Source organism: Enhydra lutris, unplaced genomic scaffold, assembly GCF_002288905.1.
Source record: "Enhydra lutris kenyoni isolate GAN:26980312 unplaced genomic scaffold, ASM228890v2 scaffoldscaffold27, whole genome shotgun sequence".
Lineage (NCBI taxonomy): Eukaryota > Metazoa > Chordata > Mammalia > Carnivora > Mustelidae > Enhydra > Enhydra lutris.
In genome coordinates, this window is record NW_019154111.1 from 23,290,480 (window position 1) to 23,316,718 (window position 26,239).

Genomic DNA, 26,239 nt, shown 5'->3' on the forward strand with positions numbered 1-26,239 from the left:
GCCAATATCCATGGGATTTCTTAGCCATGTTGTATTTCATGTAAGATTCACCAAAGAACTGTCTTGTCGTTCTCAAAGAAAATCAAAAGATTTATTAAGGCAACAGCCATTGTATTATTATTAAGGGAATAGGAATTGTTAAACAAATTCGTCTTTTTAAGAAAATGTGCTATTAATTACCCTCAGCTTTGGACTTTCTTTTTCCTTTACTTAGATGAAACCAGACTATTTAATAGAAAGTGATTAAAAGTAAGATAAAAGACAACATACTTCAATAATACTTTTCTTATTCAAAAATAAAAATTACCACAGGAAAAGAGAAGTGGAAAATAGTATTAGTCCCACTGAAACCATACTCAATACATGTCTGCTGAGCTAAGTCAGCCAAATTTTAGAAACCTAGCTGTCAAGAAGAGGCCAGACTGAGCCCTAAATATACTTAGATAAGGTAATTTCCCCTTCGCTAAATGTAACTATTCAAACATTCTTATCAGATCAGATCATAAAATGCTAGATCGTAAATGCTGTACCTCTTATATAGGAAATGAACAGAAAAACTGCATGCATAGAGCAAATACTAGTGGAACCGAATTATAATAATATTCAAAAACTCAGTCTTGGGTAAAAATTCGGTACAAATAAAACTGGGAATTTCCATGATCATTATTTTTGAATATGTTTTTATAAGGGGCTGAGGTTCTCCCTTTTAAAACTGCCATAAAAGCACTAAGAATAGCATCAAGATTTATATAATACATAAGGCTTACTTCAAGTTAACCATAAAGAGAAACAGCAAAATAATAGTGACAGTAAGAAGAACTCTTCATTGCATTAAGGAATGATATCAAGAAATTTAAATTGTGTAGAGAGAATTTTAATGAAAATAAAAATGTACTCACAATGAAGAATGAAGTAATAAGGCTGCTTTCCATTTCTAATCTGTTAACTTCCTACGATGTTTTATAGCACTCAAAGACTATAGTAACTCAAATCAGACAAGAGGTCTTCACGGCAGATGCAAACTGAGGGCAGTTATCCACCATGGCTTATGTGATGATGACTGAATGATGAAGACCCCCCCGCCCTTAGAATAATGTGCTACATTTGTTAGAATAGTGGTTAGTGTTTCACGTTGTTCAACTCTCTTTTTGTTTTTTCTGTTTGTTTGTTTGTTTGTTTGTTTGTTTTTCCACAAAATGGGTAAGTTCAAAGTCCCAGACAATTTGTTACCTGAGTGGTGCCATCTCTCGTACCCTTTAGGATGAAAAAAATGTGTACCTGCTGGTGCCCCCTGCCACTCTCAGATGGGTGGCAAAGGGTCTACTGAACGGGCACCAGATCAACAACAGAAATAAAATGTATGTGCAATGCTTCTTGATGCTTATTACCTGGTGAGATGGTTATGAAATGCAGACTGAGACTGAGTTACTCTAGGAGAAAGAAAAAAAAAAAAACCAGATCTAACCTAGCTCTTTAATTTCTTCCTCTTCATCCTTCAAGTACCAGAACTAGTGCCCTCCCCTTCAAGAAGCAAACTTCTTCCCCCAGTTTGGGTCAGGAACCCCTCCTTGGTTCTCCATAGTATTGTATGTTCCCCTCATGTAATCACAGCACTCACCGCTGTGTCTCCTTCAGTAGATGTGAGAGTTCCATGAGGACAAGAACTTTGGCTTTTTTTTTTTTCAATCATAATACTCAAAAGAACCTGTATTCATATTAGGGACGTAGGAAATGTTTACTGACCTGATAAAGAGACCAAGCTAAGAGACCATATTCTTCCCTCTTCTTTTATGAATGGAGAAATTACAGGCCTTGCATGTACTCATTTGTTCACTCACTGAGTTGCAATGATGGAGCAGACATTCTGCAAAATGCTAGAAATACTGCCATAAAGCAGCTGAAACATCACAGTGTGATTTGATAAATGTTACTAAAGATAAAAATGCTACAAGTCGACAAAGGTGGAGAGATATTGTACAGCCTATCAGAGAAGGCTTCCCATGAAGTAACACTGGAGCTGGGTTATGAAAAACGGGCAAACACACCAGAGAGGGAGACCGACTTCTAGAAAAAGGGCCATGAGAAAACATGGCATGTTTAAGAAATGAAAAGGAGAGGGACAGGACTGCGACTGAAGCCATAGCTGGCAAGAAAGGTGAAAGTACCTTATGCTATGCTAAGGAGTCTGGGCTTTATCTTCAGTGGAATGGAAACCAAGGCAGGTTTTTAAGCAAAGGGGTGACATGATTACATCTAGTTAAACAGAAGGTTCTGCTGTTATCATGAAAGAGAATGGAAACATTCAGTAAAGTTCGAGAAACTAGGGACAAGGAGGCCAGAGACTCAGGCTAGAAATACTGACCTAAGTAAATGATCCTTAGCTAAACCAAAACGGAGAGAAAATAAAATTAAACAAAATAAATATTTCCTTTCCTTGTGATGCTTCTATTCTATTTCCCTGGTAGAAGCTGTCAACACCTTGGGAAAATAAACATTCTTCTCCAGAGACTAATATTTAAATAACAACTTATTACAGTCTTATAGTCATAATAATTTAGTAAAAATAAGTAAATCATGTTCAAACTGAAGGACTTTCCGTACCTGAGACACTTTGCCTGTTGGAATCTGAGTCCCCATTGCTGGAGTTAGAATTGTTGGAGGAGTTGTTGTCAACCCCTCCCAGGAGGGGGCGCAAGTGGCTTACTGAGACTTGTTCAATGAATGACGTTCCATACTTGCGAAAATACCACCATTCAAATATCTAGAATAGAAAGACAGTAAGAGTGATTATGGTCCTTGTTACTGTTCATGATTTTTGTACACATGCCCAAGAAATATACTGCATTTACTAATTACATCCACCTTAAATACTTAATTTTTACTCCAAAAATTCTGCTTAATTTATTCTAAAAATTACAGAGTTTAATAAAATTAGAACACCAATTACATTTTAAATTCTCAAATTAGTTTCCTCCACTTGATGCTAGTTTTCAAAGAAAATCCATAACTACAATCATGGATAAAAGAACACTGTTAAGAACTGCTCAGTATCGTTTTCCTCCAAATTTACATACTATTCTAACAAAATCACCATGGCAGAAAGACAACTCCAGAAATGCCTACAAATAAGCAAGTTTTAGAAGTATGGCTTATGAAATATTCCAAGTCTTGGCACCTTACATTCTATTAAAGCCATACCTGCATAAAAATTTTAAGATAGCAAAATTTTACTTTTATTTTAAAAACAAGCATTTCCTTAGAGAAAAGCTGGTTTTACAGAAAGAATGGAAGGCATCCCATTTCTTGTATGGATAGTACTCAACTACTGAGAGACTTAGCAATGTCCCACCTGCTAAGAAGTGCTTTATAAACATAAGCATCTGTTGAACACCATTAAGGTTTCCTAGTTCACCAGCTTACCAATTATTATATACCATGCCTTGCAAAGGAGAAAAGAGGTAACTTTCATTAATAAAAGGAAAGAAGCAGTAACACTCATATGACTAGGCTGCAATCATGACTTCTAAGCACTGGGAAAACAAGCTACCTCCCCTAAGCCTACTTCCCTGGCCCCTTGGTCCCTCCAGGGAACACTTTCCCACTACTGTTCAAAGCTGCTCTCTCCCACATTCTTTCTTCTCTTCCTTGCCTTATTTGGGATTTGTTCCTTAAGCAGCCACAAATCATCACACAGAAGAAATTTAAGAATCAGCTATATCCCAGAGTCTCATAGGATTAACTATACCATATTTTTATAATATAATACAGAATGTGGTACTAACATAGAATTAATTACCTTTATGCTTACCTATTTTTTTAATGTATTTTTTAAAGATTTTATTTATTTATTTGACAGACAAAGATCACAAGTAGGCAGAGAAGCAGGCAGAGAGAGAGGAGGAAGCAGGCTCCCTGATGAGCAGAGAGCCCGATGCAGGCTCAATCCCAGGACCCTGGGATCATGATCTGAGTCAAAGGCAGAGGCTTTAACCCACTGAGCCACCCAGGTGCCCCTCTTTTTTTTTTTATTAACATATAATATATTATTTGTTTCACGGGTGCAGGTCTGTGACATACGCAGTCATACACAATTCACAGTGCTCACCATAGCACATACCCAACCCAATGCCCATCACCCAGGCAACCCCATCCCTCCGAACTCCCTCCCCTCCAGCAACTCTCAGTTTGTTTCTTGAGATTTGGTCTCTTATGATTTGTCTCCCTCTCTGTTTTTGTCGTGTTTCATTTTTTTCCTCTCTTCCCCTATGATCCCCTGCCTTGTTCCTCAAATTCCACATTATCAGTGAGATCATATGATAACTGTCTTTCTCTGATTGACTTATTTCGCTTAACATAATACCCTCTAGTTCCATCCATGTCACTGAAAATGGCAATATTTTGTTTTGTGGGTTTTTTTTTTTAAGATTTTATTTATTTGACAGACAGAGATTACAAGTAGGCAGAGAGGCGGGGTAGGGGGGAGCAGGCTCTCCACTGAGCAGAGAGCACAATGCGGGGCTTAATCCCAGGACCTTGAGATCATGACCTGAGCTGAAGGCAGAGGCTTTAACCCACTAAGCCACCCAGGCACCCCTGTTTTTTTGGTTTTTTGATGGCTTATGATTACGTATTTCATAAAAACAAGATTTTGTTACCTACTCTGGAATGGACTTTGGGCTATTACTTAAAAATCAATGTTTTCTCTTTTCCACTCTATCAAACAAACAAAACACCTTTTAAGACAAAAAGAACATCTATAAATGACTAAAAGGAGACATCAATCAAACCAAATGTTTCCAATTCTATGACAACTCTAATTTAATTCCAAAAAGTTACCCCTCTGACTATATAAATTTTTACATGTTAAGTCATTCCAGTAACTTCAGTGGGCAGACATGGAAGAGAATATGTATGAAAGCTAAGAAGGGACAGAACTAGTCTATAACATGTGGAATGCTAGGAATAAGAGATCTTGCTTGAAGGAACAAAGCTAAGAATGGTAAGTTGACAAACCATGAATCCAAGGAGTCTGTTACCTCAGGCAAGTTATTTCACCTATTTGAACAGCAGTTTCTGCAACTGTAAAGTAGAAATCATATTCATTCTTTTTCTTCAAGGGTCCTCCATTTTCACACCCATGTAAAACACCTAGTTTCAATTCCCATGTAAAATCCCCAGTTCAGTACCCATTGCATGTTTGGTTCTCAAAAGTAATAGCAAAGCTACCATTTATTATATTGATAATGTACATACCTTCCCTGCACGGGACACCTGACATACTGATGCCCTCTGCTGTCACTAGTCTATGATTCAGGCTAGAACAGCATCTTCTTGTCTGTTACTAAGTTGTCAGCTGAAAGCCCAAGAAATCATTGTGAAAAAGGGTACTGCTCATCATTCAGTTCTGACCACTCAACAAAGCCCTTAAGAGATCTGTGGCTTCGCCTTTATTAGAAGAGAAGGAAGGCTCCAAGCAACCCAAGAACACTGGGCACAGAACTGGCAATGGCTCTCAATCACTGTGGTGGAGAGCTTTTGTTACCCTAAGCTTTTGCTCTGCTTTCTATATATTATGCTGCTGGGCACCTGCCAGGACTTCATTCACTCAGTCACATGCAGGAAGTGCTCCACACCAGGCAAGAGCTGTGCTCCAGGGTTATATAAAATGCACATGTGGCCCCTGATACCACGAGTCCATGCCACAGACCACAACGCCTCTCACAGCTTCCTCCTGATATAGCCTATACCCATCACAACACACACACACACACGTGCACACACCTTGGGACTCCAGATTTCTCAGTTTCTGCAGAAGAAATCACACAATGTCAGTACTAAAAGGGACATTAAAGGACCATGCACAATCTCCATTTAAAGAATGAGGAATGACCAAAGTCACACAGCAAATTAAGTAGCTGCTCAGCCTAAAGTCCCAGATCTCCCCAGGGCTCTGCAACAAGACATCTTTTGGTAACTCTGTTGCATACTGAAACAAGAAAGATGTAGCCTATCATCTTCCTTTTCAAATCTTTATATCCTACTGCCTTTCATCGACACTACTGTCCCTTTGCCTTCTCAGCTATCAAAACCAATCCAGAAGTAGTCTATCAAGTGGGACTGGATAATTCATCCTAAATAATTCATATTAATGAGGTATTTGCATGATCATAGGAGACAGAGCTTCCATCCAGGATTTCTAAAGCAGGATTAACAGGTCTCAGTAAAGACCGGGTTATTCATGCAGCTCTTTGGAGGGCAAGGGGGAAGTCTTCTCAGGCCTTGTCTTTTTCACAGCAGCAGATGCCTTCTTACCTATCATGGTCTTTCTTTGTACTATACGAATGTCCCCAGTACCCTAGGGCAGAGACTCTAATACCTGTTGAAGGAACAACTTGCAAAAGAAAGTAGGGAAGGACTTGAAGCCTTCTTAAACCTCAAACTAAGTCTTCTAATTTGGGGTTAGCAAAATAATTCGCCCCTTATCCCGAAACGTGACAGGCTTGGGCCAGAACCTCACAGGATTTTTAAATAGCTGCACACATCCAAATGGGCAGATGGTGTTATTTAACACACACATATTTGGTGTCACTTTGAATTCTTCTCCCTGGTGCATAACCGACAATGTAAACAGCAAAGTTCTCATAAACAAATTTAGATTTTAAAATTAGTCCTTGGACATGCTAGTAGCTTAGTGGGCTTTACCTCAGTAGAATAAAACAGGTTTTAATCTGACAACCATAGAATTAAAATATAAATTTACTATCTCAAGTCTTAAATGCATAATCCCTCTAGAGCTTTTTTTTCCAACTCATGCTTCACGCCAAAGATTATACAGATCAAGTAAGATGAGAACTAAAAATCATCCATTTGATGTGGCATTTAGGAAATCAACACTTGCCCTCCCTCTAGCCGGGTTCAAAACTCACATACATTTCATGATAGCCAAGTTGTGTGACCTTGTTTGGGTCTCTTGATTCCCTGGGGCTCAATTATCTGATACACAAAATAATGTCACAGTAAGCCCTCAGTTAATGTTGGATGGATACACAGATGAATGATTACAAGACTGGATGGATGGATAGTTGGATAACTAAATGGATGGATGACAAGGGCTGGCCCAGTGCTTTAATGGAAGATAGTCTAAATCAACAGCAGGATCAATGAAAGTTCTTCTGTTCTTTTTATTTGTTGTTTTTAAAAAAAGATAGACTTATACAAATTTGTGGAAGGGTAAAGAAGCTAGTGAAAAGAGAGACATTAAAGATACAAAAGAGTACAAATGACCAAGAGGCATGATGCCAAGAGCCCAGAAAGCATACCCACCCCACCCTCAAAAGGTAACCTACCATTTCTTGTCCTGAGACAGGAAGAAAAGGAAGGATGAATGATGAATAGAGGGCAACATTCTATTTTGGAAAATAGGGTGTGGTATGAGCTGTTACACCAGTAAGAAGGCAACAAAGGGACAAAGCGGGTGACACTAATCTCAGTGGAGACAACGGTAAGGCTTGTCTTCTGAGAATAAGGAAAGTAGGGATGGAATTGCAAATGTGAGAGTCGAAGTAGTAATTTGGATCTACATCTTGCAGGACAGAAGGACCAAAAACTATACTCGAGACCCATATCATATTTAAAATTTGTCAAGTACCCCATTAGCAATGCTTTGTGACCCCTTCCATACTATTTGGCAGAAATAGAGAGAATGACCAAAAAGCACTGGGATTAGGGGTAGAGATCCAGGTTTGGAGCTGACCTAAAGTACAACTCTTCCACAGGGAAGGAACAAAAATCTGGCAAAGGGATAAACAAACAAGACCCTTCCACCTACCCTGCAAACCTAAAAGCTGAGTCTTTACTGAAGATGGCTAGATTCTTCCTTAGCCAATAAGCCCTCTTCTTCCTGAACTGCATGTTCCATATATAAAACACTTCTTATGAATCAGGGACTTCCCTATACCCTATACTTAAAAATGCTTCAAGATCCCATACAGCAGCACCTTAGTAATTCCATACCAATTCCATTAAACCCACAAGAAATACAAGGAAGTCTCAGCCTGAAATTGGCTAAGTGCTTCTTAACAATTAAGTAGGTAATAATATCACAGGAGCATAGATACAGTGATGTTGGAGATTAAAAAGGGAAACATGAAACTTTCACGCAGTCTGCTCCCAAATAGAAAAACTGCAAAATTGACACCTGTTCTAAGTCTTTAGAAATATATCTGGTAGTAAACAGTTTTTTGGCAAAAGGGGGTCTTCTGTGCTTAAATGAGATATCAAGGCAGTGGCATGGACTACATAATATTCATAATCTTTTTAGTTTCTTGTTAGAATTCCCAAATATATCCTTGTCTCTGCACCTAGTGACGCTTCCAGAGTCTGCCCCCACCCCGAACCCAACTCCACGTGACAGACTGTCTTTCCCTTCTGGTTCCTGTTATGTTTTGTTTAGGAATACTGGCGTGCTATAGAAGGGGTCTTAGCTTCCCACTTCCTTGGTCTCAATCAGTCCCTCCTCGGTTGTGTGCCCCTAAACAATGGAGGGGGGCTGTGTGAAGAACTGGTATTCATGCCTTTCACTCGTTTTCCTGGCCACCTATCACCCAAGTTTTAAGAAAAGAGAGAAGATAGAAAAGTGAAGGTCAAGGTCAACTTCAAGGTCAATAGTTAATGATCCATCTCCACCTCCATGTCTGTATGTTCACAGGATGAGATTTACCACTGTAGCGTTAATGAGTATGACCTGGAGAGGAGGGTCACCCTCCCAGGGGAAGATCAGGAATCGTACTGACATGGGGAGAAGCCATCCTGCACTGTGGGCCTTGGGCCCTGCCAGCTCATGCCGTGAAGCCACTATCCTCGTGGTCCCTCTCCTGGAGATTTAGATTCAGATTCAGTTGGTCTGGAGTGGTGGTTGGATCCATCGCTTTAAACAAGCTCCCCAGATCATTCTGACACAATCAGTTCATTCATTCACTCACTGGATCTCTGTGCTTTCAACAAATATTTTATGAAAGTCTACCCAGGCATTATATTATTGTATACAAAAAACAGATATGGTCCCAGTCTCCATGAAGCTTCCATTACACAGAGGACAAAGGCCATAAATGATGACACAAATAAAACATAATTATAAATTGTGCTAAGTATCCACGGTCAATTAGATAAAGAAAAAAATGTCTCCTCCAGGGAAGGGTGTAGTGCCCATCCTTCTCTCTCTTTTCTCTTTTTTCTTTTTCTTTTCTTTTTCCTTCTTTCCTTCTACCCCCTTTCTTACCTCCCTGACCAATTTCTGTGGATCTATTAAAATAAAAATGTCAACTGTTAGATACTACTGCTACCCACTTCCTTGATCAACACCATTATGAGAGGCAGAATGATACTATGCCAAGGCAGCAGAAATTTAACTTCCAGTCCTCACTCCACCCTTACCTACTAGGGTAACCTGAGCAAGTCACAAGCTTTCTGGATGCCTAATCTTTAAGTCTTTACTGGTTTAAACTGGATGGCTTCTGAGGGTTCTTTTCCCCAGCCCTGCAAGTACATGATTTTCAAACATCTCAAATTGTGCTCAAATCTAAACTGATAAAGCCAAAGTGCAGTTTTGTCCCTTTATCTGCTATGCTCACACTCACCTTCTTCACTTCTGCATGTCTAATCATTCATCTGATCCACTCAAATACTCCTGTCTACAGTCAGAGCCTGACAGACACATGTCTACTCTCTGGCCTGGCACTTTGCTTGGTCTCCTGTGGAAAATCACTAATTTTTATGGTGACCCCAAGAAGCTGTAATCTGATAAAGTTGAATGAGCCTCAGTTTACTCTAATCATCTGCAGGCTCCCCTACCATGTGATCCCCACAGCATCTCTCCTTCTTTATTCTATAGATAAGAGATAACTTGTTTCATAAATCAACACATTCTGACATTTATATGGAGCTTCCCACACCCTAAGAGCCCTTCCAGTCAAGTTTCCCTAAGTCTTTTTTGACTCGTACCTCCAGAATCACCATCATTAGGGTGATCCACACATCTGTCAATTAAAGTGCTATCTCAAGTGCAAGTCAAGTTCTTTAGAGGGATAGGGAAAAGTTGAAAGGATCCCTAACAATCTTCCAGTCCTACTTCCTTACTTTTGAACAGGAAGGGATGGAGGACATCAAAGAGATCCATATTCAATTTTACCATTTCTCTACTATATAACTTTGGTCAAATTATTTAATGCTTGTGTCTGTTTATACTCAGCAGCATAAAGCCACTGCTGTATCTACCACTTAGAATTTTAAAGAGAATTAAATGAAGTAATATATGAGAAGTACTTAATATCTGGCATAGAGTAGGGCCTCAATAAATGGACCTTTTGATACAACTTATTCCTAATTTCATCTCTTCTACACTTTGCCAAAAACATAATTTTTTACATGTAATCTATGAGCTAAGTCTTTTATTTACTATTCTAATTTCCTCCCTCTTTAGTTCTTGATTCTCACTTTTTAAAATTATGCCTTAGATGCCTCTTTTTATATCTGTTTAATATATGTGTAAAATGTAGGTGTAGAAGCATGTCTACATCCATGATAATGAAGAATCTATGTATAAATGTCCATATAAGATACAGCATTTTCTCCGTTCTACCAACATTTCGAAAAAATTAAGGGGAGCATTTTCTCCACATAACCACCTTACCACTCTCAAAAATAAAAAGAAAACCCAGAAATCTTCTCCATTGAAATGAACATTATTCTGAGAGGCTACTTTAAACAGACTGGGCATGTCCTTGCTAAAGCAACTAAAAGACTAAATTGGTTGGTTCGGACTGTGAGGACAGGTGCAGTTCCTGTGGCTGGAACTGGACTGAGATCGGTAGCCTTGTGCCAAGAGGCCAAGAGGGCAGGGGGCCTCTTGGAGTTGAGCAAGGGAGAGAGCTGGCTGGATGAGTATATGGGCACAAGACCAAAAGGGAAGAGTGAAAGGTAGGTGGTGTAACCAAACTCTTTGCTGGCTTTCAACCTGCAAAATTAAGAAGAAGCAGTGATGTCTAGTAAAATACACATCAATTAATACTTATCTCTTTTTAAACACATTAGTGTAAAAGACAGTAGCATTTGCCAAATACATTTTACTTGTATGTATATTTGTTCAGTTAGATGACTTTTTCAGGGTGTTTTTATTTACCCCTCTTCTCTTAAGACAACACACTGCATGACAATTTCCATCTCCAGCATAGGAATCCTGAGGTCCCCAAACAACCACTTCCCCAGAGGCATCCCTGTACTTTCAGTGTTCACTGCTCGGCTCTCCGTCCATCACTCAGGGGAGAGTAGTTAGGTAATTGTCTCTCAGTGCCAGCAAACAAACCACTAAGGACCTGAACCTTTACCCCAGTGCTGCCTCTCATGAATGCACTTGGCAGAAAAGAACAGTGGCTGAATAGAAACCTCAACCCTGGGTACATTTCAAGGGCTACCAAAGCTAAGTCCCCAAAGGCAGGACAACACCAATGCCCATAATCTCTCAAGCAGGAGGCTAAAGCTATCTAGAACTATTCCTGCATCGTAGCGATTTTGCCCTAAGTATGGACCACGCATTTTTGAGCAAGGCCTTCCAAAATCTTCAAACATCATGGGTTTTCCGAAGGTCAAAGTTTCACATCAAGCACAGCTAGTGCCTCCTGAGAAGGCTGCAGGACAGATGCCACCTGAGACGCTCCGCACACTGCCTGTCTGGTTTCAGCAGCTGCCCCCTCCCCCCGAACACAGGAGAGGCGGTCCGGCGGAGGGGGTCGCGCTCTGCTGAAATCCCTTCATTTGGAGAACAAGAAAAGTAGGCAGGTGGGATTTCACCTCCCTGAATTGGAAGGTAAAAGGATTGCTGGGTCTAGCTTACCAGAGAAAAAGGAAATCACCCACATTCTGGCAATTTATAGCCTAGCGAACCCACACCAAGATAAAATCCAGACCTGCCATTTGTCCAGCAAGCTAGGAAAATAGCTGAGAACTTAACCAGAAGGTGATGAAATGAGTGACAGCCTGCCTGGGATGAACTCCTGCTTTTCACTATTTGCCCCAGAAGTGACCCAAGGCCCGTTACTCACTTGCCTATGCTACCTATTCAGCCTATCCATTAGTAAAATGGAAACAAGGCTGGCAATTACCTCCTCCTACTGTTGAGTAAATGAATTAGCATGTAAAGTGCTTAGATCAGTGCCTGGCACACAGTAGGCACCATCTAAGTGGGTAAACCGTTCTTAAGTAAACACCCTTGAGGGAGGAATACACAAACAAAAAGCTATTTTCTGCATCAGAGTGAATTACTAATTTTTAGCATGAAATTGTTATTCAGATTGCACCTAAAAGTTCACTTTCTTTGGTTTATTTAATCAAAAAATATTTCAAAGCTATTTTAGGAAGAAAATACTAAAATGTTACTTTAAATGAAAATAACTAATAGTTGAAGACTTGAAATACCCTCTCCTCTCTCCCCAAAAATATACATGCTAAAAGGCTGCCATGTTTTCAGCACATCCTCATTAATCATTTATCAAGCATTTGAAATCATTTTCTAAGTTTGAAGTTTTTCAGTCCATCAAAGAATATCAAGGTGGGAACCTGAGGACATGGGTTCTAGGCCTGACTTTGCCACAAACTAACATGCGCTTAAGCAAATCACCTTAGAGCTTTGTGAACAACTCTTTCTAGTATCCCTATTTTTCACATGTCCCCACAGAACAGAGAACACTTAGAGACAATGATGGGTATGCAGATCTGCATATAAGAGGCAATAAGGTACAAATTACTATACACACCTTATTTCAACCGATATCAAGGAGAAGTTTTAATATGCTTCCCTTCACCTTGGCTTGGTCTCTGTGCAGTATTGGGCTTTCTATGCAGATTTCCATTTATAAAACATCTTGGAGTGGTTTTTACTCATGTTCTTCACATGTCCGTCCCAGTAATATCAACTTCAAACATTTCCTCCCTTGGGTACAGCAACCCAGGTGATACAGCAGAGCAAGATTAACCTGAATATGCTTTGACCACAAAAAGAAATGCTCCCAAACTACCACCATTCCTTTAAGCTATTTACAGGTTTCTGCCCTGCATACATTGCTCTACCCTACGAGCTCAAGCCTCTGAAACCCTCCACTGCTCTAGGTTCGTATATGTATTTGTTCCATTTATATGCCCTTCTCCCCTAAAACTTGTGTTTTTCTAGTGCTCTTAACATCAACTCTGTCGTATCTTTTTTATTCTTATCTCTACAAAAATTAGTAATTAGTAATCACAGCATTATGTGTAGGCAAAAAAAAAAAATTAAAACTTTCTCCTTAAAGGTCATTTAATTATACTAGCGTGATTACAGTGAATTAGATGGTACCCGTGTAAGGTCACTTAAATTAAAAAAAACAAACACCTACTTCAGGTGTTATACTTTATCACACTTATAATTATTTAGAGCATAAACTAATGGAGCCATAGAGATGATTATTGTTGCTTTTGCCTAGTTGGAATTTTTGAAAGCAAGGAATAGGGAAATGGGGGTGCCTGGGTGACTCAGTTGGTTAAGCGTCTGCCTTCAGCTCAGGTCATGATCTCAGGGTCCTAGGATTGAGCCCCACGTCAAGCTCCCTGCTCAGTCGGGAGCCTGCTTCTCCCTCTCCTTCTGCCATTCCCTCTGCATGTGCTCTCCCTCTGTCAAAGAAATAGGGAAATGTAAATTTCGGAGGAAAAGAAGATAAAGGGAAGAAAAGCTTATAATGGCCAGGTCCACCTCAATACATTTAAAGAAACTGAGCTAACCACAATGAGATACCACTGCAAACCAATCAGAATGGGTAAAATCAACAACTCAGTAAACAACAAATGTTGGCCAAGGACGCAATAAAAAGGGAGCCCCCTTACACTGTTGGTGGGAATGCAAACTGGTGCGGCCATGCTGGAGAAAAGTATGGGGGTTCCTCAAAAAGTTAAAAATAGAACAACCTACGACCCAACAATTGCACTACTAGGTACTTACCCAAAGATACAAATACAGATATTCGAAGGGGCGCGTGTGTGGAGGCCAAGAAAAATTAAGGCCATCCCACCTCAGGTTTAGCCTTAGCATAACTACAGCCATCTTGGCTCCGACATCCATCTCAGACCCCTGTGCCCAATGGCTGAACTTTCCCCTACTTTACTTTAGTTCTAAGGACCCCCACCCTGCTTTAGTAACAGGAAGCCCCACCCTGCTTTAGTTCCAGAGACCCCCACCCTGCTTTAATAACAGGAACACATAAATACCCCTGCCTTAACTAAGCTCGGGGGTCCAAGTCCCTACTCCGCTGTGTCGGGTATACTTGGGCCCAAGCTTAAGCTTGTCGAATAAACCCTCGTGTGATTGCATCAGTTTTGGTTCCTTGGTGGTCTCTCAGACACGAAAACTCGGGCAAAACAGCATGCACCCCAGTGTTTATAGCAGCACTATCCACAATAGCCAAACTATGGAAAGAGACCAGATGTCTATCAGTGGACAAATGGATAAAGAAGATATGGTATGTATCTACAACAGAATATTACTCACCCATCAAAAAGAATGAAACCTTACTATTTTCTATGGCGCAGATGGAACTACGCTAAGCAAAATAAGTCAGTCAGAGAAAGACGAATACCCCATGATTTCACTCATGTGGAATTTAAGAAACAAAACTGATGAACACAGGGGAAGGAAGGAAAAATAAGACAAAAACAGAGAAAGAGGCAAACCGTAAGAGACTCTTAACTATACAGAACAAACTAAGGGTTGCTGGAAGGGAGGGGAGAGGATGGGGTAATTGGGTGATGAGCATTAAGGAGGGCACTTGATTTAATGAGCACTGGGTATTATGTGCAACTGCTGAATCACTAAATTCTACCCCTGAAACTGACAATACACTGTTTGTTAACTAACTTGAATGTAAATAAAATCTAATAAATAAATAAATAAATAAAAATAAAGAAACTGGGCTGTATTTCTACTGATCTTGATTACGGTCAATAATCCATTTTAAAAAGAATGATGAAAAGCATTTTTAGCTGAACTGGTTCACATGTATTTTACAGTATCTCAGACACTAGAATTTGACACAGAATTGTCTTCCTTTATCTTCCATTTTCTTCATATTTTGTTTTTCCCCTTCAACAAAAGTAATATAAGACTATCTAAATTTTTAAAAAATATTTTAGATATATGCAACCTGGGCAATGGAAGTCCTCTATTGTCCAACCACCCAACATACACACACATGCAAGATGAATCACCATAAGCTACTGGTATATATTCTTCCAGAATTATTTCCTGTACATATACTAACATGTTAGTAATCAGCATGCTTTCAGATAGGAAGGATTCTACCACTTACCAAAATGAGCCCTGATATTAGTGAGGAAGTGCCTGTCAGGGCCACGTAGAACTTCGGTGTTAATGTGTTCAAAAACATGCTCACTGAAAAAAAGAGAGAAGGAGAAGAATAAGGAACATATAAGTATGTCAATAAAACAGAGTGTTCCATTTTTCTGTCTGGTGAAATCATTTGTTTCAGATGACAAAAGTTCTTAGAACCCTAACAAAATCCCATTAAAATGGCTCAGCATCACAAAGGCTCAGAATGCTAGGTGTCAAGGGCTATGTCCTGAAAGAAAATAGCCACATAAAAGAAAAAAGCAGCTTTTTAGTTTCTGCCTCCCAAAACTATTGCCGTGAATGGTCTTCATGGATTCATAACCACTGAGGATTCTAACCAAAGCTGGTTACTAAACTGTCAGTCAAAAAGAGAAGATCTTATATATTTTGTGAGACCCACACATTAGAGTTCTTGATGACCCAACAAGGAATACTTCAACTTTAGAACAAATAGAAAATAAGTACAGCTGATCCTTGAATGTGTGGGTATTCGAGGCACCAAACCTCCACAGAGTAAAAAATCTGCCCATAACTTTTGACATCACCCAAAACTTCACTAACAGTCTACTATCACCCGAAGACTTACCAGTAACATAAAGTCAATTAACACATATTTTGCATGTTATTTGCATTATATACTGTAGTATTACAATAAAGTAAGTGAGAGAAAAGAAAATGTTAATAAAACCATAAGGAAAAGAAAATACATTTCCAGTGCTATACAGTATTTATTGGGAAAAAATCTATGTGTAAATGGACCCAGTTGTTTAAGGGTGTATTTTTGGCAGTTATTAAAGATTTTAATACCATCATTACTTCTAAGAAGGAAGGACAAATTGACAAAGTTAGCATGCATTAGTAAAAGTTTTTTCACGTTACTTAAAAGACTGTTAGATTGCTCATCAAAACAAATGGAGTCAATGAAAAAAAGATTAAAAATAAACCACTAAAAACGAATGTTCAGTCAAGAATCTTTCTGACCAATTTTTGTCCCTCTGTTCATATCTACTATACAGTTGATCTGGCTATCCATTAAGTAAGGTTCACTTCCATATTTTATAAGTATATTTTAAGTCATTATCATTTGTACCTAAATATTACATGAAATTTTGATTATTACCAAAACAACAAGTGACCTAAAGAGCTATTTGCATGCATATTCACATTTCTTTACTGAGTCTGTTTGAGGAAGGGTATCACATTGGTCTGGTTTTAGAATGAAGGATGTTAGAAGTGGGGCTTTGATATCATTAGGGGAAAATGCTTTGCCATTTGTCCTGAGCTCGGCCCAGAAAGCCAAGTCACCAAAAGGACCATAGATCCCATGTTCACTCATTCAACAAATACCTTTCTCTGTTTATGAAAGAGACCATGGACAAGCAGTGAAGCATGAATCAGACACAGTTCCCACCATCTAGAAGGCCACAGTCTAGCTGGGAAATGAATAAGTAAACAAGCAATTACCATAAAGTTTGATAAGTGAACAGACAGGTCCTGAGCACAGGATGTTATAAAAACATATAAAAGGTGTTGAACACTACATCTGAAACTACTGATATACTATAGGTTGGCTAACTGAATTTAAAACAAAACACACACACACACACACACACACACACACACACACACACACACACACAGGGATGCACCTCAGGTCGAAGGCTGGAAAAGATGTCCAGGAGAATAAGTAGGAATTAACTAAACCAGCGCAGGGAGGAGGCGGGACAGACAGAAGGGTAAGGTTAGCAGAATAAGAGGGCTGCTTCGAGATGCTGAGAAAAGATCACGGCCTTTCCTAACAGTTGTAGAGGCTGAGGAGGGAAGCAGCTTGAGCCATGGGCGCTTTGCAGAGATGCTGATGTGGAAGGACGCATGGATTCCATCCTTCCTGCTACTGGCCCGCCCTCCCCTCACCCACTCTGAACTGAGTTTGTTTGACTTGTGGGCTATCACTTGTAATCTCAAGAGTCTGAACTAACATAATGTGCTCAGTGGATAGTCACAATTTGACTATGAGGACTTCTCGGGAGACAGAGAAAGGCACAGAAGGCACAGTCTAGAACTGCAGAGGGACAGCTGAGTTAAGGTTGGGTTTGCTTGGCCATTAAAATCCCAAAGATGTGCTGATTTGTCATTTCCCAAGCAAGTTAGTGGGAAAAGGAAGATATTTTTTAAAGGAAAAAATGAAACACACAAACCTAGAGCTTGTAACTGCCAGTCTGATTCTGAAGTGCCTAAATTCTCAAAATTCCCATCCTCACACTATAAGTGACCCCACACTCCCCATTATTTTTTTAAAAAGTCACCAAAATAGAGTATTTGATTTATTTTATAGTTATGAACTCTCATTTCTGTATCATATACTTTTCAGTAGGTTTCTTGGGACAAAGTGAGTATAAAATTCTATGAAATCCACTTCTAAAAGAAAGAAGGAAAGATGTGCCTCAATTAGAAAAGTGACGTAGGAGCCCTGCTGTAACTCCCCAGCATCAAAAGCACAGACCAATGGAGTGGAAAGAGCTCCTGAAAATCATTAACTCAAGAATTAATTGATCAATGAAAAAGAAAATTATGTGAGTTATCTAGAGAGATAATACTATACAGTGTTCCCATTTGGTTTCACTTACTTAAGATTATATAGCAGCGGTAATTAATAATTAAAAGATACTTCTCGGGGCACCTGGGTGGCTCAGTGGGTTAAAGCCTCTGCCTTCGGCTCAGGTCAAGATCCCAGGGTCCTGGGATCGAGTCCCGCATCGGGCTCCCTGCTCAGCAGAGAGCCTGCTTCTCCCCCTCCCACTCTCCCTGCTTGTGTTCCCTCTCTCGCTGTGTCTGTCAAATAAATAAATTTAAAAATAAATAAATAAATAAATAAATAAAAGATACTTCTCTGTTATATCCCGTTGTAGAAAGCTACTAGAGTTGAGAGATCATGGAAGTCATTAAAAGAAACAGAGACACACATATAGAATGAGAGTAGCACAAACAGAAACATTTCAGAGAGTGGGAGGGGCGCCTTTAATAATCTATTAACCTTATGGCCTTTCTGAATATCCTGGCTGAAATCACTAAGATGTGGCTTTTGGCAATTCTGGGCATAAGAAAACACTTAATACTTGCCATTTCCATCTATCTATGTACTTAAAGTTAATAACAAAGCACTTTCACATATTAGAGAGTTTAATTCTCACTTCAGCTCCATGAGGTCAACATTATTATTCATGTATTTCACAGCTGGAGGCAGGCAAAGACCTGAACGCCAGCAGGCCTGCCCCAACGTTCAGGCTCACGGCATCACAGGATGCGTGCAGATATTGCTGACAAGCAAGGAAAAACAAAATAGCAAAAGGAAAGCCTTTCATTTCAAAGGGAGAAGAACTCTAAATAAATCACACCAAAAGATTGGATGTTTTTAATGCTGTACTTATTTTTACCTCTGAGCTTTAAAGATAAGTTCCCTGTGATCTTATCATTGGTGTGGGCAGCCCCAGAGGGGAAAAGCAGGTAGGCACCGAGAAAGAAGGGAGAATCCAATGGAAGATTCCCTCATTAAATTAGGAGGATTGCACGCTGCAGACCAGAATGCCTTAAAAACAAGGAATACCTGGCCTTGTTTCATCAGCAATGAGGGCCACTAGCAATTATTTGTTAAAACATATAAGGGTCTGATAAAGTACCTAAAAACTGCCACAGAAAACTGTGGGGTATATGCTTTGAAACATAAAATGGATTTTTCCTGCTATAGACATATTCGACTGTTTCCTCCATACCTGCTGGGTTAGCAAAATAAATTCAAAAACTAACAAAGACTAATCCAGCTTTGTGAGGAACAGATTCATAAAATTTCAATAATGTCCTATCAACCTAGATACAAAGATTGATACATCAGAAGACTTTTCACCTGATCTAGCAGGGCACTCCTAACAAGTCACTGCTCCAAGAATACTGCCGTAGTTGGTCAAGGGCAGCCTTGGGGACTGAATCATGGAGCCTTCTGATGATGCCCAACTCTAACTTAGTACAGTCTCCTCATTTAATAAAGCATGGCTCTGAGAAGAAAATAGGTAGGAGGGATGGATACACGGACTGAAAATTAAATGACCTAGGGGTGCCTGGCTGGCTCAGTCAGTAGAGCATGTGACCCTTGATCTCAGGGTTGAGTTCAAGCACTATGTTGGGAGTAGAGATTACTTAATTTTAAAAAACAAACAAACAAACAAACAAAAAACCCTTTCTTAAAGAAAATTAAATGACCTCTTTAGATCACAGAAGAGAGGAGGTAACAGGTCAGCTATGGAAGTGAAGGATCACTCCTATGAGCAGGGATTACTCAGGAATCATGTGGAATGGCCCTGTGAGGCTGTGTCTGTGAGAAGCCAGCCACATTTCTGTCTCTCAACACAATAACAGCCTTCTTTCATGTTCTTTAGAGCACTAGCAATCCCCAAACCACACTCCTGGAAAAGACCTCTGTGGTGAACACATAACCCTGTGTTTGTCTCCTCAGACATATTCTACCTCACAGAGAGAAGCCCTGGAATGGAAAGGCTAAGGCAGCATCAAAGACTTGGAGGTACTGGCTAGAGAGAACGGAATAAGCAGTGTGGTAAATTCTATAACACCAAAAATTATTGTCCTGTGTTCCTTTTAATGCCTTTCTAAAATATGGCATGTGAAATAGAAAATCTTTAAAAAGTTACAAAATAACAATCATTAACCATTGAATATGTTAGAAATAAAGTCCCTAGGGAGAAAAGTTGAAGAAACTAAGTTTATTTAGGCTGAGCAAAGAAAAAACTGAAGAGATTTTAGTTAAAAGCAATACCTCTGAGAGAGAAAGACAGGGTTAGGAGCCTTGGTCTGTAACTTGTGACATCAGCTGTGATGTGTAGGGCCCAGTAAAGCCTCACACCTTCTCAGGGCTGCTGTGAGGCTCAGAGGAAATGCGCATTCCCTCAAAACTTCAGCACAGGCTCCCTGGGGACTGACCCCAGCTGGAAGCTGGGAAGCACTGGTCCTGCCTGCCCCCCACCCCCGAAAGGCTCATAATCCAATGGGTGAGAGAGGCAAGGAAATGGGTAAGCAAGTATCGAAGAGCACACATCAGGGAATTATAAAAGCACAAGGAACCCAAAGGGATTAGGACATCAAGAAAAATTTCTGCCAAGAAATAGCATCCTGTCTGAGACTTGGAAGATGAATCATGAGTTATACAGATGTGGCCTGCAGCTGCAGGGGTGAAGGGACCGTGAGAGGTAGAGCTGTAGAACATTCCACACGAGTACTGCAGCTCAGGGGTCTGAAGGTGCGAGCCCACAGAAGGAAAGGGAATTGCGACACAGGTGCCACAGACTTACATGTGGGTGTTGAGGCACTGGTGGGGAATCAGTACTAAAGACATGAAGCTACTTTCCAAAAGTGCCTGAAGTACAAATACGTGGAATACTGACAAATAGCGAATGGCTATTCTCAGAGGAGACAAATTAGAATGGGTCCAAACTTTATTTCTAAAACTTAAGGGTATTCACTGCTGTTTGGTCTCCAAGATCATCTACAGAACACTTCTCACTAACAACCACATGCAAGGTGTAGATGTACACTGCAGCCTAAATGAAAAAGTACTTAAGGACTAGGGGACTCTGGTTTGCTTACTTTTCTTATAAATAAGCTAACATTTATCTCAACACAGGCCCAAATTTGTACTTTGGAGGCTGTTTCACTGCCCATTAAATAAGAATAAAATCCATTTTGTTGCAGGGTTGCTGTGAGGACTAAATGCACTAGTGTAGATAAGGTGCCTAACAGAGCAAACCTCAGCAAATAATGTGCATTATCGTTGTCATTATTTATGTTCACATTACTCTTCCTTTTTATTTATTAGAGAGAGAGAGAGAGAGAAATGAGTGGGGGGAGGAGCAGAGGGAGAAGCAGACTCCCCACCGAGCATGGTGCCCGATGTGGGACCCGATCCCAGGACACTGAGATCATGACTGGAACCAAAGGCAGACGCTTAACAACTGAGCCACCCAGGCGCGCTATGTTACTCTTCCTTTTGTGATATTACACTTCATGCTGGTCCAGTTGTTAAAAAAAACAGAAGAAACTCAGCTGACTGTTAATATCAACAGAAGTGTAGGAGCAGTACACCAGCCTTTACTGAGCACCAGCTTCTGTATGCCAACCACTGTGGTACAGACCACAGCCCAAGAACTAAATCACTTAAATGGAAGCACCAGGTAGTGAAAGGGTCCTTTTAACTGAATTCTAGTTGCTAGAGGTGGTAATGAAGTAGAAGGTGAGTTTGAAAATAGCCATTTTAGAAAGCAAAGAAATTACTGAATCCCTTTACTCAGCCATGTGATCCTAAATCTCTGATCTCTGCCTTACTAGATGCTGTGGGAACAGTCAATTCAGCCACAGGCCACAAGGAAACCTGCAATCCCGTTCCTTAGCTTTCTTCAAGTCCCCATGTAGCTTAGGGCATAAGCTGTATTAAAGCCTAAACTATAACCTAAGCATGATGGTTTACAACGATTTTAAATACAAAGAACAAATAATGAAGGCTACAGTACCTTCCAAGCCCTGAGACAGCAATATCAAGATGGACTAGAAAATTGTCCATTTCATGCAAAGCAACATTTCTAATTTAATTACAGGAAGTACACAGAGTCCCATGTCTACATAAAGTACATTAAGACACATGCTAGGGACGCCTGGGTGGCTCAGTTGGTTGGACGACTGCCTTCAGCTCAGGTCGTGATCCCGGGGTCCCGGGATTGAGTCCCGCATCGGGCTCCCGGCTCCGCGGGGAGTCTGCTTCTCTCTCTGACCTTCTCCTCGCTCATGATCTCTCTCACTGTCTCTCTCTCAAATAAATAAATAGAATCTTTAAAAGAAAAAAGAAAAAAAAAAAAGACACATGCTAGTCTTGTAGGAACTTTCTATCAAACTGTTTTCTCAGACCTCCAAAGTGGGCTCGGGAACATACAGGAATAGTTTAATCCATCACTTGCATTTTTCTATGTGAGAATAGGGAATATTCTCTTCTTTCATTTCATTGTTCTTCCAACCCTGCTAGACTCTCTTTTCCCTCCCATCAGATTCAAAAAAGTAGAGTTGCAACTTCACTTCTCTTCCTCATTTACCAAGGGACAAAAAAATGAAAAATGTAAGCTTTAATATTTTATCTTATACATATGCTAATTTTGAACAGATTTCTAGATGGCACAGCTTTTAAAATGAAAAAAAACTTGCCCTTTTCTCACAATGACACTGTAATGGATAAACTCTAAAGCGACCCACAATGATCCCTACCTCCTGGTGTTACATCTTTATGTAACTCACTCCCCCTGGATGTGGGTGGGACACGCGACTTGCTTCTAGCAAACAGATATGTAAGATACTCTCTCAGTAGCGGACATGCTGGAGATAGTCCTTGTAGTGTAATGAAGAGAGTGACCATGTCGAGAGGACTATGTGGCAATGGACCATAAGCAGCCTCAAGGGCCTACGCCAGCGGCCAATATGAAACTGAAGCCCTCAGTTTGAAAATGGTTTCTGCCAACAGTCTGCGTTAACTTGGAAGCAGATTCTTCCTCGGTTGAGCTTTCAGGTAAGATCGCAGCCTACTCAACACCTTGGTTATGGCTTTGTAAGACCCAGAGCAAACGTCCCAGCTAAGCTGTGCCTGTAATTCCTGTCCCACGGAAAATGTGAAATAATAAATATGTGTTGTTTTAAGCTGCTATATTTGTGGTAATTTGTTATGCAGCAATATAAAATTGGTGCAATCATGTATAATTCATGGAAGTGAAAATCAGAATGGATATCTGATAACTGTGGCTAACTGCAGTATGCCCAGAGTGTTAAGATACGCCAATTTTATCTACCCCAGAGCTTCTTTTCCCTCTGTTCATAAATAAACGCAACTTCAACCTCTGTTGTCATGGCGACATGTCATTCCACATGCTCATCCGTAATTATCTTTGTAAATCAACTAATATTAAAATAGAAGCTCAGAGTAATGTTTTAATAATGAAATCAAGCATCTCCATTTTGCTCCAGTAAATGGACTTTCTTTTTTCAGGCACATATTAAAAATCCAACATTTGCATGTTCCCAAAAAATCAGTTTTACATCTAGGCACAACATCAGTTCAAGAGAAGATTAAAAACACACCATAAGCCTTTTTTCTCATTTGTTGCTTTTGCTTCTCCTCTCCTTGCCCTTCACCCCAGTCTCCTTGGGCTCTGATAGCATCTCAAGTTTTTATTCATTACAATTCCCTTGATAAATCCTGTGGAATTTACCCTGGTGAGGAAGACATGGATGTATAATTTTTGACCCATTCCAATGGCAAGAAATCCTCATAAATCATTCTGTCTACTCTTCTCTCTACCCTTGACGTTGCCTTGGCAACTTTACAGGTATACTATTTCTGCTTTACTGGGCATCTGGTTCCACTGAGGAGTAGAGCAAGCACATTCCTTCTTTCTTTTCTCAGCTGTGATCTGGGAAACTATATCAGAGTGTTCATTCTTCATGGCTTCTTGTCCCTTGCTTCTGTCAAGCCCTGAAGAAATGTCCAAAGCCAGGTCATATACAAACTTCAGGAACCCTCAAGGGCAAGTGAGGCAAGATTTCAGATTATCCGTTCACTTTTATTTACAAATAGGCTAATAATAAGGAACTCTACCCTGACCAAGAACAGGAAAGTGGCTTGTATAAGTCTTACAATTTTAGCCATTTAAAATACGTTTCAGGTGCCTGGGTGGCTCAGTGGGTTAAGCCTCTGCCTTCGGCTCAGGTCGTGATCTCAGGGTCCTGGGACTGAGTCCCACATCGGACTCTCTGCTCAGCAGGGAGCCTGCTTCCCCCTCTCTCTCTGCCTGCCTCTCTGCCTTCTTGTGATCTCTCTCTGTCTGTCAAATAAATAAATAAATAAAATCTTTAAAAAAAAATAAAATAAAATACTTTTCAATTTAGGGCTGAAGACCACTTTATGAATCTTTCTGTTTCTCATGAACTATTAACCTCTCACTGAGAAGTGCTCACTGGCCTCAGTCCCGCTGCAACCAGCACAGGGTGGGCTCCAGGGAACTACAGGCACCTATATTCTAAAACATCACTCGGCAAATGCTCTGCATTTATTAATACCAGCTCATCCTTTCATTTATCCAAAATGTACTTAACTATAAAGAAAAGTACAAGATGCTGAACCAGAGAGTGGAGCTAGGAAATAAAATGATACAATGAGACTAATGATCCCCTTGAGAAGGGAAAATAAGACATCCACACAAATAACACAAGAGAAGAGAGCTACAGAAGAGAATCTAGAGAAAGAAAATATTTCTGCTAGTCAAAAGAATCAGAAAAGCTTAATAAATGGGATGTCTTCCCTCTGGGCTTTAAAAGAAGGAAAAGCTTTTATCATTAGATTGGAGAGAAGTGAAGGGAAGGTACAGATGCCACACAGACAGCGGCGCAAACACAAAAGCAAGGGCGGGAGTACCATAGGTAGGATGAGAAGCAGCAGTGGGAGATTAGGCTAGCTCAAATGCCAGGTGGAGAAAATCAGACTTCCTACAGGGGGGGTGAGAAAATACTCACTGAACAGTGATGTGATAAGATACACTTCTAGTAATGGTGAAAAGGTGTGGGAAACGTACAGCTCTGAGTGTTCCCTCAGAGGGGAGCTCCTATAATACCACCAGGGTGGGAGGTCGGGCATATCAGATTTGCAGAGGTAAATTCAACACTGTGTGGCTCTTAACGGTGTGACATAAAGTGTGAGAGTCTGGAGAATGTTGGCAAAGTGGGGCCAAAGTCAAATTGCAAGTGATTCCAGACAGTAAGTGGCAAGGAATTATGGCAGCAAGCATAGGCTACTTCCACAGGAAGTCTGGCAGGAAAGAGAAAAAGAGAATTTATCATTAAGTGGAATGAAGTTAAAAGAAAATATAAATAGCACCATAGGAACTAGTAAGTGAATTAGGAATAAAATTTAAACCTTTATTCCACTGCAACAAGATCCACCCTGAGAAATCCAATAATGACTCACTCTTACCCAAACTTTTAAAGACATAGGATTAATCATAGGAAATGTGTTTACTTTCTCTGAGATTCTTCTTTTTATGTAGATCTTAAAGAATAATTATAGAGTGAAGCACTTTAAGGGACATAAGCTTGAACCTGACAGTTACATAAAAAGTGTATTCCTATTTTTCAGTTGAGATTAAATGACAAAACAAAAATAAATCTGTTTTCGATTCTATTGACCCTGATTTTTTTGCTTTCTGTTAGTTTACTTGCTTTGTTTTGAAACCCTCTGCTAACTTACAGCTGAAAAGTTTGCCTCAAAGGAAGACAATAGTTTGGGCCAAAGAAGCAACTGTAACCCATGGGGTAGTAAAATTCAAATCTGATTTTAAGTTAGGTTTTTATTTTCACTACGTTCCCTAAAAGTTCAATGACTAATTTACTTCTCTTCTGAGGGAAAAGCTGCCCTAAAACAGATGGTCTTCTGGAAGCTGTGTTATGGCTCTCTCTATCTGGGTGACATGCCTAACCAAGAGAGGTAAGAAGCCACAGGGGAAACCACTAGACAGACCAATATTTTAAGTATTCAGGTGTTCTAACTGCCCAGTTGTTCAAATCCTGGCTTTATTATTTTCAATTCCAGTAGCTAGATTTGGCTTTGCATTTGCATCAAATGAGTGGTTAATACTCCAGAGGACACCTAAAATGATCTCCCCAGGTCCAGGGCTGGCAGCAGATTATTAAGTGGCGAATCACAAACGCAGGTAGCTCTAAGTA

General features: G+C 40.0%; 1 protein-coding gene across 5 annotated transcripts in view; it reads right to left on the minus strand.

The window, feature by feature from the left end:
* The window catches only part of LOC111152004 (suppression of tumorigenicity 7), a 265,161-nt gene that overhangs the window by 129,169 nt on the left and 109,753 nt on the right, over nt 1–26,239 (minus strand). For all 5 annotated transcript variants that reach the window (XM_022510264.1, XM_022510265.1, XM_022510262.1 and 2 more), the window contains exons 2-3: nt 15,384–15,466; nt 2,602–2,761 (exon numbers count right to left, since the gene is read on the minus strand). In XM_022510264.1, the coding sequence (XP_022365972.1) occupies nt 2,602–2,761; nt 15,384–15,461 (238 nt within the window). In that variant the 5' untranslated portion in view covers nt 15,462–15,466. The remainder of the gene's footprint in view (nt 1–2,601; nt 2,762–15,383; nt 15,467–26,239) is intronic.